The sequence below is a fragment of the Heterocephalus glaber genome, unplaced genomic scaffold (assembly GCF_053883595.1).
Source record: "Heterocephalus glaber isolate CG9 unplaced genomic scaffold, H.glaber_assembly_v1.0 deba00001442, whole genome shotgun sequence".
In the NCBI taxonomy this organism is placed as follows: domain Eukaryota; kingdom Metazoa; phylum Chordata; class Mammalia; order Rodentia; family Bathyergidae; genus Heterocephalus; species Heterocephalus glaber.
In genome coordinates this window covers 19,626,572-19,645,572 of record NW_028258296.1, presented here as the reverse complement: position 1 = coordinate 19,645,572, position 19,001 = coordinate 19,626,572, and the positions used below count along the sequence as shown (strand labels likewise).

General features: G+C 33.8%; 1 protein-coding gene across 9 annotated transcripts in view; it reads right to left on the bottom strand.

Annotated features, from left to right (window-relative positions):
- Positions 1-3,792: 3,792 nt before the first annotated feature.
- The window catches only part of Prkacb (protein kinase cAMP-activated catalytic subunit beta), a 114,908-nt gene continuing 99,699 nt past the window's right edge, over positions 3,793-19,001 (bottom strand). For all 9 annotated transcript variants that reach the window (XM_004841377.4, XM_087212981.1, XM_004841376.3 and 6 more), the window contains 2 exons: positions 13,696-13,860; positions 3,793-7,053 (listed from right to left, as the gene is read on the bottom strand). In XM_004841377.4, coding sequence (XP_004841434.1) covers positions 6,928-7,053; positions 13,696-13,860 — 291 coding nt within the window. In that variant the 3' untranslated portion in view covers positions 3,793-6,927. The remainder of the gene's footprint in view (positions 7,054-13,695; positions 13,861-19,001) is intronic.

Here is a 19,001-nt window from a genome sequence, read left to right as displayed (position 1 = left end):
AGTCTCCCTCATTATGACAAAAGCTATAAAGAATATAAACACATTCATAGCATCAGTAACATTATAGCAGTCTTCTCTGTGCACAGGGACAAGAGAAAGAGTGAGGAAGAAAGGGAGGAGAGAGAGAAACAGTACCAATTTTATAAAATGTGTATCATACATTTAGCAGAAAATATTCCATTTAATTTTACGTATACTATAAAAAATACAATTTACCAGAAGAATCTGAAATGAATATAATTGAATTTAACACAAGACAAAAAGGTTGAAGTGAAAATGAATTCTGTTGACAAGAATTCCTTCCCCATAAGATTTACAAAATCTTTTCTGAGAGGTCAGTCATTATTTTAACCACATGCCCTAATTTTAGGCTGTATTAGTTGACTTGCTGCTGTAAGGAAATTAGAAGTCTTCTATCTTCTCTCACTTCCTTCTTTTCTCACATCCAATTTGTTATATTATATTTTGTTTGCCAAGGTTTAAAACATTTACATTTGGTTCTGTAATTGTGATTGCCATGCTTATAGTTACTACTTCATTTAGACAAAATCAGTGTCTGTCATGAGCTTTGTACCACTGCCTCTCCATGACAAGTTCCTCATTTGGATTCATACCCAGTTGTATGAGAAGCACCCATAGTTTTCTACTCTTTATTGTTGTTATTTAAAGGGATCTGTCTGGTGCTTTCATATTAAATGCCACTTGGGTAGACACAATGCTCTTGGCTTGTGTTCTGCTTTCTTTTCCCTAGACCTTAATAGCCATTGTTTAATAATATTTCGGCATTGAATATTATTGTGGAGACATCTAAGGCCAGCCTGAATCTCTCCTTCCTCTCTTTGACTTGGGGATGGCCTTTTACACGTAAGATTTTAATTAAATTCAAAACCTTTATCAGGATATGGCCTGGTGTTGAAAGCTCCATGTTAACTGTTGCTAAAACATAGTTACTCTTTCAACATGTAAATTCAGTTATTCCTTCACTGCAGGGAACAGTTTCTACAGGATACATTTGAATCCTTCCTATTTCATTCATTCATTTCTTAATCTGGGGATGTCAACAGTAGAGCACCTTTGTCCAATATGCATTGCGATGTCTAAATTTTCTTTCATCTTTTTCTTCTGCATTCATTGCAATGATCTCTCTGTAATGTCTTTTCTGTATGCTACTGAGTCTCCATTTGCCTCTATTTCCATTCTGTGTCTGGCCCAGGGAGATGTTTATCTGGTTTCCAGTGCAACTTATGTTCTTAAAGATATTTAAAAACATGCTTTATCTTTGCTGTGTTTGGGAAAGACAGCAAGAGGAGAAAAGGAGGGCCCATTGTCTTTCATGAATCAATCTGTCCAGAATTCTGAGTTTTAAAAGTTGCCCTGTATTTATCTAATTTTTTGTTCTAATGAATACATAAACATATCTGGGGGTTTTCATTTCTTTTTTCTTTTGCCTTTGGATTTCCCAGATGCAGTTTCTTTTTTTTCTGGGAGTATTTTCTTTTCTTTTCTTTGTTTTGTTTTTTTGAGGTAACCGTTTTGAAAGATCATTAATGAAAATCTGTTGGTAGAAAATTCTGAATTTTGTCTGGAATAACCTTTATTTTACCATTATAGTTGCTTCTTACAGTGATTTGTAGATCATTTAGTACAACATGAAATAGGAAAGATGATAATGGGAGCATCAATCAGTCTCACTAGGAAAAAGAGAAACCATTTTAGGCATTTGAATTTATTAATAGAAGAAACTGGTTATATGTATGATGATGCATTGTAAGGACCTGGCCTAAAGTTGCTGGAAGACAAAGGAATAGTGTCACAAGTCAAGGGAAGTGGGTGGTGTCTAGAAGCTGGAACAAGCCAGGAAACAGATTCCTTGCTAGTTTCCAGAAAGAAATACAGCCCTGCGGACACACTGATTTTAACCCAATGAGATTCATTGCGGATGTTTGACCTCCAGAGCTGTAAAATAATAAAACTGTGCTGGTTTAAATAATTTAGTTTGTAGAGATTTGTTAGAGCAGCAGTAGAAAACTACTCAATTAATTACTTACTGTGAACATTACTAACCCCTGAAAAATCAGGAAATGATGATTCTATAGGGTTTCTTGCCAACTGTTTATTCCCATTCCCACTTTCCTTCTGGTTATTTCATTGTATTAACAGGTGGGAGATTGCAACTCAATGAATGTGGTGCTCTCAGTTTTATGTTGTATTATCGCTACACTGATAGTCTGATCCCAAGGGTAAGCTAATGGTTTGAGCCACCCATGCTGTCTCTCACTCTCAGTATCTCAGAAACTACTATTCATAATCTCCTCAGACTCTCGGAGAAAGCAAAAACAAAACAGCAGGTGCAATGAGGTATGTAACCACACTGATGTTTTCTTTTCTTTCTTCCTTTCCTTTTTCTCTCTTAAAATTTTTTTTGCCTACAGCAAACTAGTTCAGTTTTGGCCAAGTAAAAAGCATTCTGAGGAAATCAGTGCAAGTCTTTCCATCATGGGAATATATAGTTCAGTGGGTGTAACAGTTTAAGAATAGGTGACTTAAAGTTTAGGCTTTAAACAACAGAATGTACTTTTCTCACAGTTCTGGAGGCTGGAAATCCAAGGTCAAGAAGTTAGCAGAGTTGGCTTCTTCTGAGGCCTCCTTCCTTGGCTTGTAGAGGGACATCGTGTCCATAAGTCATTATCTGGTCATCCTTCTGAGTACTCTCTGTCACAATCTCTTCTTATAAGGACAGTACTCATTGGATTAGGGCACACTCATATGACCTTTACTTTATACCTCTATAAAGGCCTTATCTCCAAATAGAAGCACATTGTGTACTGGGGATCACGACTTCAACATATGAATTCTGTTCCTAACAAAACCTACAACTCCATCTTTAACCATGGCCACAAAAGCTATTAATCAAGCATACAGGAAATCTTCAGAAAAGCTGAAATGAAAATAAATATTTAATTTCACATTCAACATCTTTGCATGAGAAAATTTAAAGTTAACTAAATTTCAAATGATAGTTCTGTAGTAAAGACAGATTTTTGTAATTAGTTTTATAAGGAGATGAGAAAATTCCTTATATTAATACATTAGGAATTCATATTAATGATATGATAATGATTAATGATAATGATAATGATGAAATAAAGCAAGTATTAGTATAAAAATAGTAAATACATTATAGAATGCATCAATATTTATAAATGTTTGCAATAACAATCAAACAAAATGGTAAGCTATTAAAATAATTATCTGAAAGGCTTATTTCTTGAGGTACAGGACAATGATAGAAACGCATACTAATCAACCTAACTAAACTGGGAAAGGTAATGAGAAGCTTTAAAGTACTCTTGAAGAAAACAGAATAAATTCATATCTCTTTGTTACAACATGAGGATGAGGGCTCTTGCAGTATCAACCTCATAAATAGGACTATGTGCAACACTGTATTAGGATTAATTTGGACCAATATGACAAATGAGGAAGTAGAAACACTTTTTTAAAACTCTGGGATAAATCTAGCAGTTTCTTAGTAAAGACCCTGTGTGAGAAAACTGGTGGACATTCCTCTTTCTATTGTTCTGCTCCCATGACCAAAGTATCAACCAACATGTGTGAAAGTTAAGAATGTATAAGAATCTATACCAGTAGTGGCGAACCTATGGCACACATGCCACAGCAAGCTGTTCATATCATTTAAAGCTCTTTAAAATTTGCCATCACTGATCTATACTATCAGCAGAAAATGAATCAAGAGATAGGTTATTAAATAAAAATCAAGACCCAGTAGTCTTATCCTTTGAAGATACTTTAATTTTGCAGTTATTGATTAATTAAAAACACAAATGTTTTCAGCATTTCCTAGCTATAATAGTGCATAGGAAATTTCATTCTAAATAAAGAAGTAATTAATGAAATAACAACACACCTTTACACTTTACATTGATAGCTTACAGTTTACAAGGTGCTTTCACATACATTATTTCATTTGATTCTTACAACAAGCAGAAAAAACAACCAGTGGAAAAGAAAAATGATTTTTTTCAGGCTTACAGTGAGTATTATTAGGCCAGTGGCCAGTCAGTACAAGAAAATACCAAGAACAAGACGGCAATACTCAGAAGCCACAGTATCATTTTTGGTAGGTTGGCAGCTTGATATCAACCGTGTATTTAGCATGAGCAAATGAGTAAGGAATCAAGTCAGACACAAGGTTCTCATGAAATTCAAAGAACTGTACAACACTGTCAGAAATAAGAAGAAAGATGCCCCAAAATATATCACTTTACTGAGACTTCAAAGCATGATATCCCTTAAAAATATCAGATAAAAAGGGAATCTTGTCATAACTTGTTCAAATGAGGAGACTTTCAAAAATGCCCAATCCAACTCTTCTATCCTACAGATAAGAGGACTGAGGTCAAGGTCATCCTGACATTTTCCTGGCCTGAAATTCAGATGTCTTAACTTTCGGTCTGGGCCTCTTCTCTACACAATGCCATCTTTTAATTATTTGTTAGGCAAAAACGTAACTTCTTCTGATTCAAATAATGTAATTTGAAGTTAAATACTGTTTTGCCACTTATTTTTTATTCAAGTTTTTACCTTGCTTTTGGCTATATTGTGGCTGAAATTGAGAACTTAATGTACTCTTAAAATATTCTAATTTTTTGATTGGTCAGAAATAGACCCCAGTGACATATTTGACAGCTTGTTCACGTCTTAAAATAGTAAAATGGATTGGCTGAATAGCCCTCAAAAACCAATGTAGGCCTAGGGGTTTCTACCTAGGTAGATTCTGTAGTTGAGCACTAATAATTTCATAGAAAAGAATATTTTTAGAATTTATAGGAATCTTCTCAGTTACTGAAAACTACACTGCAATAATCAAATTGTCATCCCCATGATTTACTGAAATAATTTTACAATAATATACAACAAAGCTACCATAGATTTTGTAGCATACATATAGAATACAATGATCAGCATGTTCTTGGGTTTAAATGAAATACACAAAATTAAAATATTTTATACAAATGATATTTTAAATGTATTAACATGATGATAAATCTTTGTTACATACAACTTGCTATTTGAGTATTTCAAATTTCTCTTGCACATATTAAACATAGGGGAACCAACTAAAATCAGTATCAAGCTTAGTATGACATTACCATGCAGAAACCCTGGACAACCAAGACGTATAGATTGGTGGAGAGAACATTTCAGACAGGATTTTCCAAGGTCTTCAAAGGATTTATAAGGGGGTGAGACAAACAAAAATAAGTAGTGTCAGTGACCTACCTGCACCAGAAAGGAAGCAGGTAGAATGGTAACAATACATTAAGATCAGTTTGATTAAAAAAATTAATCACATATGCATGTAAATTGAGCATAAAAATGAATGCAGTTTATTTTAAATTATTTTGGTGTGTCGTTTTAAGGTAGGTCACCGAGACATAAAGAGAAAACCTGATGGGGAAAATTAAAAACAAAAATCAAAAAATAGTAAGAAAAATTGATTTAAGCTATGGATTCTCAACAAACACTGAACTAAATGTGCAAAAGTGCTTGAAATTTCCACATGACAGCAATGTTATTAAGTCAGTTGGCAAAAAAGTATAAAAAATAACTAAACACAAATACTAAAATTGTATCTGCATGATCATACATTCTGTTTACTGAGAGAAAAGAGGTTAGAAATTATGACATATCTAAAAATATCACACCTCAAAATTAAAATACAAATGTGGCAGTTTTATAAACTTTGTCCCTTTTCCGCATTGCTGAGGGATGGGACGAAACTAGAAGTTGCAACAGTGCCCCTCCCTTAGGTTTATAAATATAGTACACCAGAATAATAAGACCATGCAACTTCTTTTGTTCTCACTGTTACAAAACAAAACAAAACAAAAAGCCTTGCTTAAATAAGAGTACCTGTATATTACTTGCAAGAATCCAGCCATTTGTTTGACTTAGTGAAGTATGCATCCAAATCAATGTTCATTTTAGTTTGCTTCTTTTCCCTTAAAAAGTTTACAATGAGGACTAGATGGGAAACTTTAAAACTTTTAATAAGCTTGTTCTATTAAAATACTGGCTAAAACTCTGATGGACAAGTTAAGGTTTAGAAATCTTAGAACTCTCCTCTAACACCTACAGAAGTGCTGGTTCTGAGAGAGAAAGTCTGGATGGTGCTCTGTTATCATTAGGTTTTGTGGAATGAGACCTATGAGTCACACTGTATAGGCTGGTCACTCGGTTAACGCAAGGGCAGGATCATATAAAAAGAGACAAAGGAAAATAGAACTTTGAGTCTGTAGGAAATCCTAATTGCTGGGTCTAGCTACTCTGTATTTATTGCCAGAATAGTGAATTCCAAGAAAGTTATTGTCCTAATTCATGTAAATTTCTTTGTTGATAAGATACTTTATCTTCAAAAATTGTCAAGGGTTTTTGGCAAAACTGAGTCTGAGCTGTTCAAAGTAGAAATTATTATTAGGAAGTTTATCTTCTAGCCATTGGCCAACAAAAATACTGGCAAAAACACTAAAACCAACATTTACCCTTCCTTTCAAATATTACATAGCCATTAACACTGCCCATCTAAAACACTAATAAAATAAAATGGAGCACTGCAGAGAGAAAAAAACCTAATGACAAGGAAGAAATGGATGTAGGAATGGGGAGAAAGAGAACCCCAAAGCAGGAAAGTGGTCTATACTGTGTCATGGCACAGACAATGCTTGCTCAGCGGGGCCTTGTTACAGAGGTGGATGCAGAGTGCACACACGATGACAGCGATAAAGACCTCACTCAGTTGCTGGAATGAAGGAACTAGGTAACTGCTTCAACAAGGGTGGTCTCAGCTCCACCTTGTAACTCAGCAGAGTGCAAAGACTAAGTGTGAGCTCAGCTGTCATCTCTCTAAAAATCACTGAATTCTTTTGAACATTTTTCGGTTATAGAGACACGAATATCTTCTTCTTCATAGTCATCAAAGTTGCTGGTATCTCCAGAGCCTCTGAACTTTGGTATGAATGGAGCTTCAACCTATAATTGAGAAAAATAAGAGGAAAAAAGAAATTTCTAAGAATGTCCAAACACAAAGGAAAATAAATTCCTACTATTCTGGCATGATGGCATCTTTAAGTGCCATTAACTCCCTAAAATATAATACCATTAGCAGAAAACAATAAGTTTACTCTAATAATCTCAGTATATTCAGGAAAAGTATATACCAACAAAATACTTAAGACATTTCTAGGAAAATTAACTCTTGTTATGAAAATACTGGCTCCTTAGGTCACAGGACTCTATTTTTTTTAAATCAGTGTCTTATTTCCAAAGTCTTTTATCTCTCACCCCTTTTAAAATTCCCTTTTTCCTAAGCTTAACAGATACATCTTAGACTATAACCTGCTTCCATTTTGTTGGTGGTGGTATCGTGGTAGTGGGGATTGAATCCAGAGCCTCACAGATCTGAGCAAAGAGCTCCACCACTGAGCTATATCCCCAGCCTTTCTACTTCCTTTAAAAATTCCTGATTTGCTGTGTTTAAAATATCTGGCCATCAAAACTTTTTGCAAAGTTGGGAAGAAACATACCTCTTTTTGAATTACAGAACTATCAAACCCTAAACATTTGTCTCTTTTGACCCTAACGGTAAATGCCTTTCAACTATTTAGGATACAGTATTCTATGAAGATTTCACAGTGTATTAAATGTGTAGGGAAAAGCAGAAAAAAATGCTGCAATTTGCACAGCAGTGACAGAATATACAAGCAATTACATGCAGTTGTTTCAGTTTTTCCTTAATACAACTCCTCTGAGGAAGGCAGAACAGATATTTTCATTCCCATTTTACAGATTATGAAACAGAGTTGACCAAATTTACATGACAAACAAGTAGCTAAAGCAAGTCTTGAATTCATGGGTCTCCAGTTCCCATCCAGAGCTCTTTCTGCTACCTACACTAGAGGTCTCAAAAGCTTTTTTTTGGTATCGGGGATCGAACTTGAGTCCTTGCACTTGCAAGGCAAGTGCTGGAACCACTGAGCTAAATTCCCAGCCTCAAAAGCTTTTTAATGTATACATTTTTCAGTATTTGTGTGCATGATTATGCTAATATAAGATACACACATAAACAAGACATTTAAAAAATAAGTAGGAATGGAAATTCGAATACAATCTTCATTTGCTAGCCAGTTGTTTCGTGCACCCTACCATGGGGATTATTGTTTTGCACTGTACAGAAAAACGAGCTAAGCAGTTGCTCTATTTCCAGGCAGACAGTAACTCAGAATCACACTTATGAGGCAACCATACAGTTGTAGTTTAAATTGTCCAGGCTACTTCATTGTCCTGGGTTTTTTTTTTCCCCTTTTATGTAAAATATATTAAGACTGTCCCATTGTTCCTAAACACTGGGACAGATAATAAGATTATGAAAATATATACATTTACTATTATACATTTATATATACACTTAGTATTAAAACATTTACTATTTTTTGGTACTGTTGTGTTTAGTTATAATCAATGAGATAGCAAAACAAATGCCTAAGTCAAGGTACTGGATTATTTCTATTTGTAAATTATCCAGAGATCTTCATATTAATTTCACTGATAGAGATATCTGGTTATCAATCAATTTGCTTAATACTATAACTTAGTTCCCTATAGTCTACCACTTTTGAATAAGTTAACAGTAAGTCAAGCCCCTTTGAAAATATATGAACTCTACATGAGTGGAAGCAGTTCAGTCCTATCCCGTTATCAGAATAATTATTAAAAATTCAATACATGGTATGAATGATATGAAAGACTGTACGTAATTGCAGAATAACAGCAGACATTTTTATTTATAAATATGAAGATTCAAAATAAATCACAAATCTTTAAAATACTAATAAAATTTAAAAACTACAGACCAATCTAAAAATATACCTAATACATTAATTAACAATAAATATAACAATAAAAATAAAAGCAGTAATAGTTACAAATAAATATGCATGATTTTATAGAAAATATAAATTTCTAAAATTGACTCAAGAAGAGTCAACAGTCCTTATCTAAAAATTTATAAGGAATAATTATAAGATAATTCTACATTCTAGAATTTTCTGAAGAATAAAAAACATGGAAAATTTGCAGTTTCATTTTATGAATCCCACATAATCTGCACTACAAAAAAACAAAAACTATCAATCAATGAAATGTATATCTATAGAAGTAAAAATCCTAAATTAAATGTTCACAAATTGATTCTGGACAAATATTAAAATAAAAACATACCATAATTAAACTATGTTGATTCCAGAGACATAAAGATATTTGCCCAATTCATCACAATAATATGTCAAAGAATATATCCTAGGAATCAGGGTTATTTCCTTAATCTGGTTAAAGGATACCTATCTTAGCCAAATAGACAACTTCATTTTGGTGGTAAAACATGAAAGGCATTTCTATTCAACAGTGAAACAAAACAAGAAAGCTAAATACCCTACTCTTTAAAAATACCATTCTAGGCATTTTTAGCATATATAGTAAAACAGAAATGAAAATAATATATGTAAAAGGGTCGGTGATTTAGCTCAGTGGTTCTGGTGCCTGCCTCGCAAGCGCAAGGTCCCAAGTTCCATCCCCAGTACCAAAAAAAAAAAAACCCTGCAAAACAAAAAAAAAATAATACATGTAAATATTAGAAAAGAAACAGGCAAAATGAAATCCTTGTCCCTGTGACTGGATTATAAATAAAAATCCAAACTAATCATTAAAAAAAACCTGTGGGAAGCAACAACAGAATTTAATAGGGTGGTAAATTATAATGTAAATAGAGAAAATATGTTTTCCCCATATCTTGCTAAAAAAGGAAAGCAAACATTCACAGTAGCAACAAAAACATAAATTTAAGAAATAATTTTAAGATGTAAATAAAATGGAACTGTATGGGAGAAGGGAATAACTAAAACTTTACTCAATGCCAGAAAATAATTTGAATAAATGCAGAAGCATATATGTTCATTATGGGTACATTTTCAAGATTCAGGTTTTCTTCTAATATTACTATAATCACAAGTAAATTGCTCAAATACTACATATATCTTTAGAAAGTTCAGACAATGGGTAAGCCACTGGCAAGTCTAATTTTTTTAAAAAAGGAAAAATACAAGGGTAAGAATAGCTGTCTAGGAAATACTTATTTATATTTCTAAATACTTATTAATACTTACATTAATAAAATTGCCTCTAAAATAATGTACATGGGGCAAGAAAACAGAAAATTTGGAACCAAGATAGAGGAATTAGACCCAGATAACATTAAAGTGCATTGTAAAGTTACAGGGTACAATACAAGAATTAACAAAGAGAAGTCACAAAATAATAAAGTTCAGAAATAGAAGAAAGCATTTAATATTAAAAAGGGCCGAATCAGGATTATTTAGTAAATGCTGAGGGGGCAATTGGCTAATTATTATATACCAACTGAGAAGCCAAATTTCAAATGGCACTACAAGAAAATACCAGTTAAAGAAGCATATTTAGTTGGTTAAGTCATCTGCTCCACCCTAAGTGTCACTTGGGCAGCCCATTTGTTTAGTACTGAGTATCCCAAGCATCTCTTGGGCAGGTGACATTTCACCCAGTTGATTCTTGTACTGAATAAATTTGATAAAATTGTTTTTATACTTCCAGTTATATTATGAAAATTAATAAAAGATGCAATTTTTGATCGTCCTGTTTTTAAATAATTGGATTGGTAAGCAGTTAAAAATGATTTTGTAATATAGCAATGAATCACCTGAGTGGAATTGTGTAGTAAGTACTAACTGTGATATAAAGGACTAAAAAAGAGAGGAAAGAAAAGACTTGGAGAAAGCAGGTGGTCACTAAGTTATGCAAAGGACTGTACCGATGAAGAACACACAGAAGAAGGAAAAATGTATGTCGAATATCAACAGCCATCTTACGTGGATAGTGGGTTTATGACGATTTCAAATTACCTGATTATAACTATAGGAAATATATCTCAACCAGAAAGAAAAATGGAGCTTGGACCAATCTAATTTTTCCTCCAAAACTATTTTGCCTTCTGTATTCTGTATCTTAATCCAAATTTTAAGAATGATGAAAACGATGTTTTGTAGAAGTCAAATAATTTATTCAAGATCACAATACAATGATTGGTTGACATGGGATTCAGATCCATGTCTACCTAAACCCAGAGTTCATGTTCTTCTTTGGTGCCTTTATAGAGACAGTCTTCCACCTCTCCTGTATGCTCAAAAGATAAAAGTTAAGCGGATGTTATGCAACATCAACAGAAATCTTACAAAACAATGCATGGGCTTGGGGCTTCGTTTTAACTACCATGTTAAAAAAGATGTTACAGGGACAATGTGATCCTGGGATTTGGAATGTTAAGAACCTGGTGTTACTTAGCATTTAAATTAATTAAGCTATGGGGGGGGGCTGATTTTTTTACCAATAAAGTTGGGGAAAATGGTGCCACCTACTTCACAGAATTATTCCAAAGTCTAAAATTAGAAGTGACAGTGAATTTTTTTTCTTTTGTTTGGTTTTGTTTTGTGTTTTTGAGGCAGGTGTCATATAGAGTATAGGCCTCAAACTTGTAGTGACAGTCCTGCCTTAACCTCTGAGTACTGGATTACCGGTGTGCACCACCATGCCTGGCAAGAATTGCTTTTATTAACAATGAACTACTGCACTGGTGATAGCAAATAGAGAAAAAACATGAAATGATTTTTATGAGATTTAAAATCTCTTTTAAATCGCTATGGACCTTATTCTTGAATATATATATAACATATCCATTTGAGATAATGATCTAACTTAATAACTAACTTCTGGACCCCTCTTTGTGGGATACAGATGGTATACTGCCACTGTTGTGGTCTTTCTATATTTTCTATTTGTTGCATTTTAAAATTCTTTTATTGCTTTATTTTTATAATATTTTTAAAATTTATAAATTAGAAAAACTGCTTTTAATATTTAATTAGAACATTAAAATATTTTTCCCCTTCAGGAAATTCACTCATGTGGCTCCATAGCAATATACAACACAACAATTGTCTAAAACAATAGAAGTTCTGGCTTTATTTTTAAAAATGAAGAAAAAATAAACTCAAGATGAAAGCACTATTCATGGAAGTTATTTTTATTGGCATTTAAGTATCAAAAGAAGTAAAAGTAATTCAGTGCAGTAAAATCTTTTCTTAAATTTATTACAAAGGTGAAGAGATAACTGTTATTAACATACTACAATCAACATAGCTATTACACTGGTAACTTGGGTAATAAAAAAACTAGTTTCTTTTAAATATGCTACTGTTCAACTACAAGTTGTCCTCTTTTTTATGGTTAATGCTAGAAATTAACTTGGTTTTATATTTACATTCTAGCCTTCAAGTTGCTTGAATTTCAGAATCTCTTAAGCAAGCAAAAAATGTCAAAAACTTCAGACACAAAATTATTCTTTCTCTTTTTCCTTTTAACTTATACGAACATATGAATAAGCTCCCTGCCCCCTGAAACTATAAACTTCATATGGGCAGGAATAAAGGTTGATTATGTTCAACATTATATTCTCAGGACTTTGCAGAATACTTACCATAAACTCAGACATTCAAAAACTATGTGGAGAAATATATGAATAAATAATTGCTAAAAGACAAAATGTAGTAGTTTCAGATAATTCGCTTAGACATTGCAAAGAAGCCATAATCAAAACTCCTATATCCACTATTGTCAAATTATTTTCAAATGAATAAAGGAAAGTGGTATATGAAAAAAAGATGAATATTCAGTTAGTAATTTAGCAAATATTTAGTGGTATTTGATGATAGGAATATATAAACAAGATCCCTGTTCTCAATAAAGTACGTTCAAACAATAGTGAGCATATCAAAGAATACCTTTCAGAGAAAATATCACAGTTGAGGTAACATTTAAGTGAACCCTTAAAGGATTGGTAAGAATATGACAGATGCACAAATGGGAAAAACCATTCGGAGGAAAGGGGAAAACTTTGTCAAGGGTACAGTATGTGAAAACGCACGGTCATTTTGGGAGACATTACATAAACAATTTGGAAGGCTCATAAATGCCAACTGAGGTAGAAATAAAGACTGGAAGTTGTCTCCAGAAAGTAAGTTAAATGAATAAAATGTTATATCTGGCTGAGTGCCTGCATGCCATTTCTGGGTAGGAGATTGTACTTATTTATATATTGTCTTCTTATGCAGCTTCAAATCAGTTTTGAAATACAAACCCTAAGGATATTGTCTAATACATAATTTGTGAAGAGTGAAGGATGTGGATCAATACATATTAACAAGGAAAGCATTTCAGATTAATGATCAGAATAGAAAACAGTATTTCTCTTTTATCTCAGCAAAAAAATCATTTTTAAAATTATGGGCTAAGGGGTACTTTAGATTTTGTAGAGGATTAATTTAAAAGATAAAACATTACATCCCTCCGCTAAGTTGAAAATGTTTCTATTTAATATAACTTAAACTGTAACTTTGGTTGGTTTTTTTTGTTACCAGGGATTGAATTCGGGACCTTGCCCTTCAGAGGCAGGCGGTGGAATCACTGAGCTAAATCCCCAGCCCAAACTCTAATTTTTAAAAAGCTTTTAAATTGAAAGAAGAGTCTCACCTTCCTCTGGTAAATAGCAATCCAATCTGTTGTGGCAAACCACTTGTGAGTTTTTATATCACTCACACCATTCTTTAGATTTCCAAATCGCTTTGTCAAATCCACCTGGAGCAGGTTCCTTAGAAGGTCCTTGAGATCTGAACTGAAGTGAGATGGGAATCGGACCTGCAAAAACAAGAGTATGTGCTAAAACCCACATTCAAGACTCATGATGTTCCTGTTTTGATTTTATAAAGGCTTTTTGTTAAGGTGAAAAGTTATTATGTACACAAAAATATTTAGTGACGTCCTTCAGACCTTCAAATACTTTAACTGCATGTTATAGTAACGGTCCCCATCAAAATCTTACAGAATGAAAATTATTTGGATGATTAAATAAAAGTGTTCTTTTAGGGCCTTATTTTAATCATGAACTCCCCTCCCTTTTAAGGACACAACTAGATATACATGCATTTAGAACTTTTCCAACAACATCAGAAGGCTCATGCATCTTTAAGAGTGATCCCCTTGGATCTCACTTTATAAACTTCTGTCTCAGAGATGTACAGATTAAACCTGTGATATAATCAGAATAAGCACTAGTATGTACACTTTGAAAAGAGATCTATCAAAAAAGGAAGACTAAAAATGTTTGTAAAAACCCACACTGTCTTTCACAGCATAGGAAACTATTTTTCATTTATTAGTAGACAGCTTTTAAGCATAATTCTGCTATTATGTAACAGTATTAAAATGACTGGAATACTAGGAGACAAGATAATGAAAAATCCAGATTTCTGACAATTAGGTAGAATTACTGTGCCCTCTTTATAGGTGTGGGTGAAGCAATCAAGACCTGTCATGATTAATAATCTGCCCAAGATTACAGAGCTAAGTAGTAGAGCTGCTATTCCAAACAGGTACTCTTGACTCCAGAGTATATACTTCTAATTATTCTAGACTGGTTCCCTGATTACATAATCTGAACATAGTCATTATGAGGAGCTTTCTAAAAGACTGACATTTTCATTTAAAAATATATTTTTTTGATTTTCCCTCATTTATCCTAGTTGAAGTAGAAACCAGAGAACAAGGAGTTCTTAAAAGGCACACTGTTTACTTTAAAAATGATTTTTTCCAGTGGTTATAATAACTCAGACTTCGCCTGTGGTACATCTAACTTTTGTTCAGATGCCAAAGAAATAACTCACTTGAGGTAGATCTGTTCTTACTTGGAATTGAATTTGCATGAACTGCTCAATGGTAATGTGCCAGTTAATCCTTTCACGATGTTCAGAACTGTGGACAGTAATTTACTAAACAGAAATTATTTTCTGGACTCAGGTAATATATAATGCAGTACATGAAGAATAGAGCTACATAAATAAAGTAGCCATTCATGTAGTATGTATGTAAATAAAGTGGTAGTCTCAGATTAAAGGGAAGAAGGCATACGTGTGTGTACAAGGCTACTGGGTCTTCAGAACAGTGATTCTCAAACAAATATAGTGGTGGTTGATAGCAGATTCATGTGACGACCTTTTCAAATTACAGACATACCCTCCTCCCTGCCACATCATACCCTCTTCTCCAGAGAGTTTGGTTTGGAGCTCACACCCTCATAATGGTACATATTAACAGTGGGAATTCTCATTTCTTAACATATATTGGAGGAGAAATAATGGGAATCGTTATGAAAATATTTTTCTAGGACTGTTCTGAAATGTAATTTCTTTGTTGATTGAACTTTCTGAAAAGCCATATCGACTCATCAAACTGGAATTAGTAAGATAACCTAAACAAAATTATGTTTTAATATAAGATCCTTATTGGTAGCACATTAACCTAGAGACACTAACCAATTCTATGATAAGAAGAGTGAGTGATTTTTCCTTCAGAACCATACTGAGAAAGTATATTTCTCATTACTAACAATTATAAATATTTTAGAAAGTGAAATCAAAATTGTAGACTACTGCAACTAGAATGAGCTTAGTTTAGTCAAAATCTTCATTTTAAAGATAAGGAACTTGAACTGCAGCAGGCCACCAATTTGGTTAGTAGAACTGTTGGGAAAATAACGTAATACAGTACTCCTGGTTTCTATATTTACGAGCTTTCTGCCATGGCAAATAATGTGGCAGTTGCTGTAAACAGCCAGATATAGAAATGAGAAAAACAATATAAATCTATTCTTCCATTAGTTCTGAGAGATAAATTTATTGTAACCCTGGCATCATTCAACATGGAAAAAGTGTTTGTACAACATGAAAGAGGTGCTCACACAACATACACTTCCCGGAGTTCTTTCTTTGGTCTGTTTTCCTAAACTTTATTTCCTGTTTAGAATTCTTTTCCAACCTTCAGAGACCATGTTACTTCTGAGTTATTTCTGAGTTCCTAATGATATATAGTTGTGATCAAATGCACTGCTCCACTGAAGCACATGCAGTGATGGCAAATGACGTATGTATTTCGGAATTGTCTGAGATCAAAAACACAGAGGTTTAGAATCCAGAGAAGACCTAATGAATCAGTATCTCTAGGGTGAGACACCAAAGACAGAGACCAGTTCATGATGACAGAGACCAGAAATGAAGTACTCATCTAGCCCTTGGAACTGATCTGGCATATAAGTCAAGCGGATAAGTGTCTAATGCATGCATGAATTCAAATTCAACAAAATATTAATTGAACATTTACTATGTGACAGGAACTGATGTACTTGGGATATATTAATAAACAAAGATTCTTCCCTTCATTGAATTTTCATTCTAATGAGAAAGACAAGACAAATAATAACACCAACTGGAGAGATCCTTTAAAAATGTCATTATATCACTCCTCACAAAATACAGTATTGTAAGATTTTAAAATTTTTATTCTGAAGAAAATGGGGAATCCTTGTAAGCCAGGCAGCCTCCCTCCCTTTCTCTCTTCCTCCCTCATTTATCTTTCTTTTTTGGTGCTGGGGATTGAACCCAGGACCAATATCTTGTGCAAGCTAAGTGTGTGTTCTGGCACTGGACTGTGACCCCCCAACAGACCCTCACTGAAAGGCTTTGAGAGAAGCAACAAGATTTGATCCAACATTTTTAAGAGTTGCTCTCATGGCTCAGATGAGATGAGAGTGGAGAATGTATTAGATATCTGAGGGGAGATCTCAAATAGGATACTGAAAACAGGAGTAAGGTATGAACTGGAGAAATGGATCTGGAAATTGTCAGCTGGCACATAAAGGCAGGAGGCTGGCTGAGACCATGAATGGAAGAAAAGAAGAGGGCCAAGCCAATGAAACTGAGAAGGAAAGATCAGCAGTGGAGGAGTAAAAAAAGCTGTAAGAGTAACTGGAGCCAAGTGAGGAATAGTGAACGAACTACTGAACTAGATTCTATTTCTTGCTTTGCTACAAACAACTTTTTGTTTTGGGGCAATTCTGAGGCTTGCTTTACCTACAGGTGGGATGAAGGAGTTAAATGAAATAAAATTTATCTTTGATGCCTCAAAAATTCTACTAAGCTGTTTCTTTTTAAGAATTTATTTATTCATTTGTTTGTTTATTTCTTTTAGGAGACAGGTACTTGTTCTGTTGCCCAGGCTGGCCTCAGACTTCTGGGATAAAGCAATCCTCCTGCTCAGCCTCCTGAGTAGCTGAAATTATTTATCATTGTACCTAGTAAAGTTATTTATTTAGCAGAAAGAATTCCTGGATTCTAATACCAGTTAAACACATGCTCTGTGATCCTGTTACCTTTCTGAATCTCAGTTTCCTAATTTCTAAAGTGCTGAGAATATTTTTTATTTGGCAGGTATGAAAAGAAAATATGTAACTAATGAACCTGCCTTTCGTTTTTTTTAATTCCTGATATCCTGGAGACACTAATTGAATACAGTTTTCATTTTAACCTCCGCATTAAAATAATGATTCTAAGGTGGATTTTTTTTGATTCAAAGAAGGAACTTAGTAGACAGAAAATCTGTTTATTTTGCCATACTACCGAAGGACAGTCCCTGTCAGAAAAGTCATTTGGAATACATAGAAATTCTTCCTTTCTTCTTGGCTTATGTGCCACTTGTTAATTTATGGAATAAAAACTTTCCTATAGGCTTAAACTTGATAGAGTGAGGGAGAAAATGGATAGTTATACACTTGTTTTACAAGGACAGCATGGTAAATATAGCTGATACCCAAAACTACTTTGTCAAATTACATTATGTAATATGTTAAACTATGAAACTCACTCTGAATTGAGCAAGCTCAACAGAATATTTGTCCTGCTTTCAGCACCAATTATAAAGTCTTGTACATTTCAGTTTCAGGAATGATTATTAATTTCTACACATTTAAGAGAAAGTTACATCCAACAAAGCAACTCAGTTCATGTTGCTATGGCATCCATGATTTAAATTCACTGACTGGTTTTATTCTTTTTTCTTTTAGAAATAAAATAATTCCAAATCAAACTTGTCCACACCGAGCTTAATTACAGAAATTATAAAGTTGGTTTTTGGCTGATAGAAGGGAAAAATTTTATTGCTATTCTGCAATTACTGGCAGGGGAAAGGATTGCTTAAATAGTAACATTATCTTTTATGTATTAATATAAAATGTACTAGGCTTACATGACTCAGAAGAGTTTACGCACAGCCACCAAGCGCTAACTGATCAGCTTCTGGTCATAGCATATTGGAATAAATTTAAATTAGTTCCCTAAGTTAGGTACAAGAGGTTCTAAAAGTCTGCAATAGCAGTAAAGGATTTATCTAGCAAAAATTATCATACATATTAGTCTACTGTTCAAAGGGCCTAACAGCTTTTTAGGAACCAGCATTAGGCTTCTACAGACATGGTGCCAAGCTCCACACTGCCTCAGAGGACCTACGGCAACTTTAATCACCCTGGACACAATAAATCAAAAGAAAGAGCTAGGACATTTGAAAATATTTATAAATACTGGTGCCATGTCTATGGGCTCCCTAATCTGTTCTCTGTGCTAGGCAGAAACAGTGGTGGATAAACAGATTTCATGGCTGTAGAGAGCTACTACCCACACCATCCCCACTCCTCCCACTAAATAGAGCCATTTTGTAATCATTTGCTCATCAGGCCACTGCAAAGCTGTCTCAAAGCAGGTGTTAATAAGGATTTTATTTTATTTTTAAATTTTTTTGGTACTGGGGATTGAACTCGGGTCCTTGTGGTTGCGAGGCAGGCACCAGAACCACTGAGTTAAATCCCTGGCCCTATAAGGATTTTAAATGACTGCAGCAAAATGCTTTAAAATGGTCCTGAGTTTATATAAATAGTAAAACTGTCTTTGATTTTA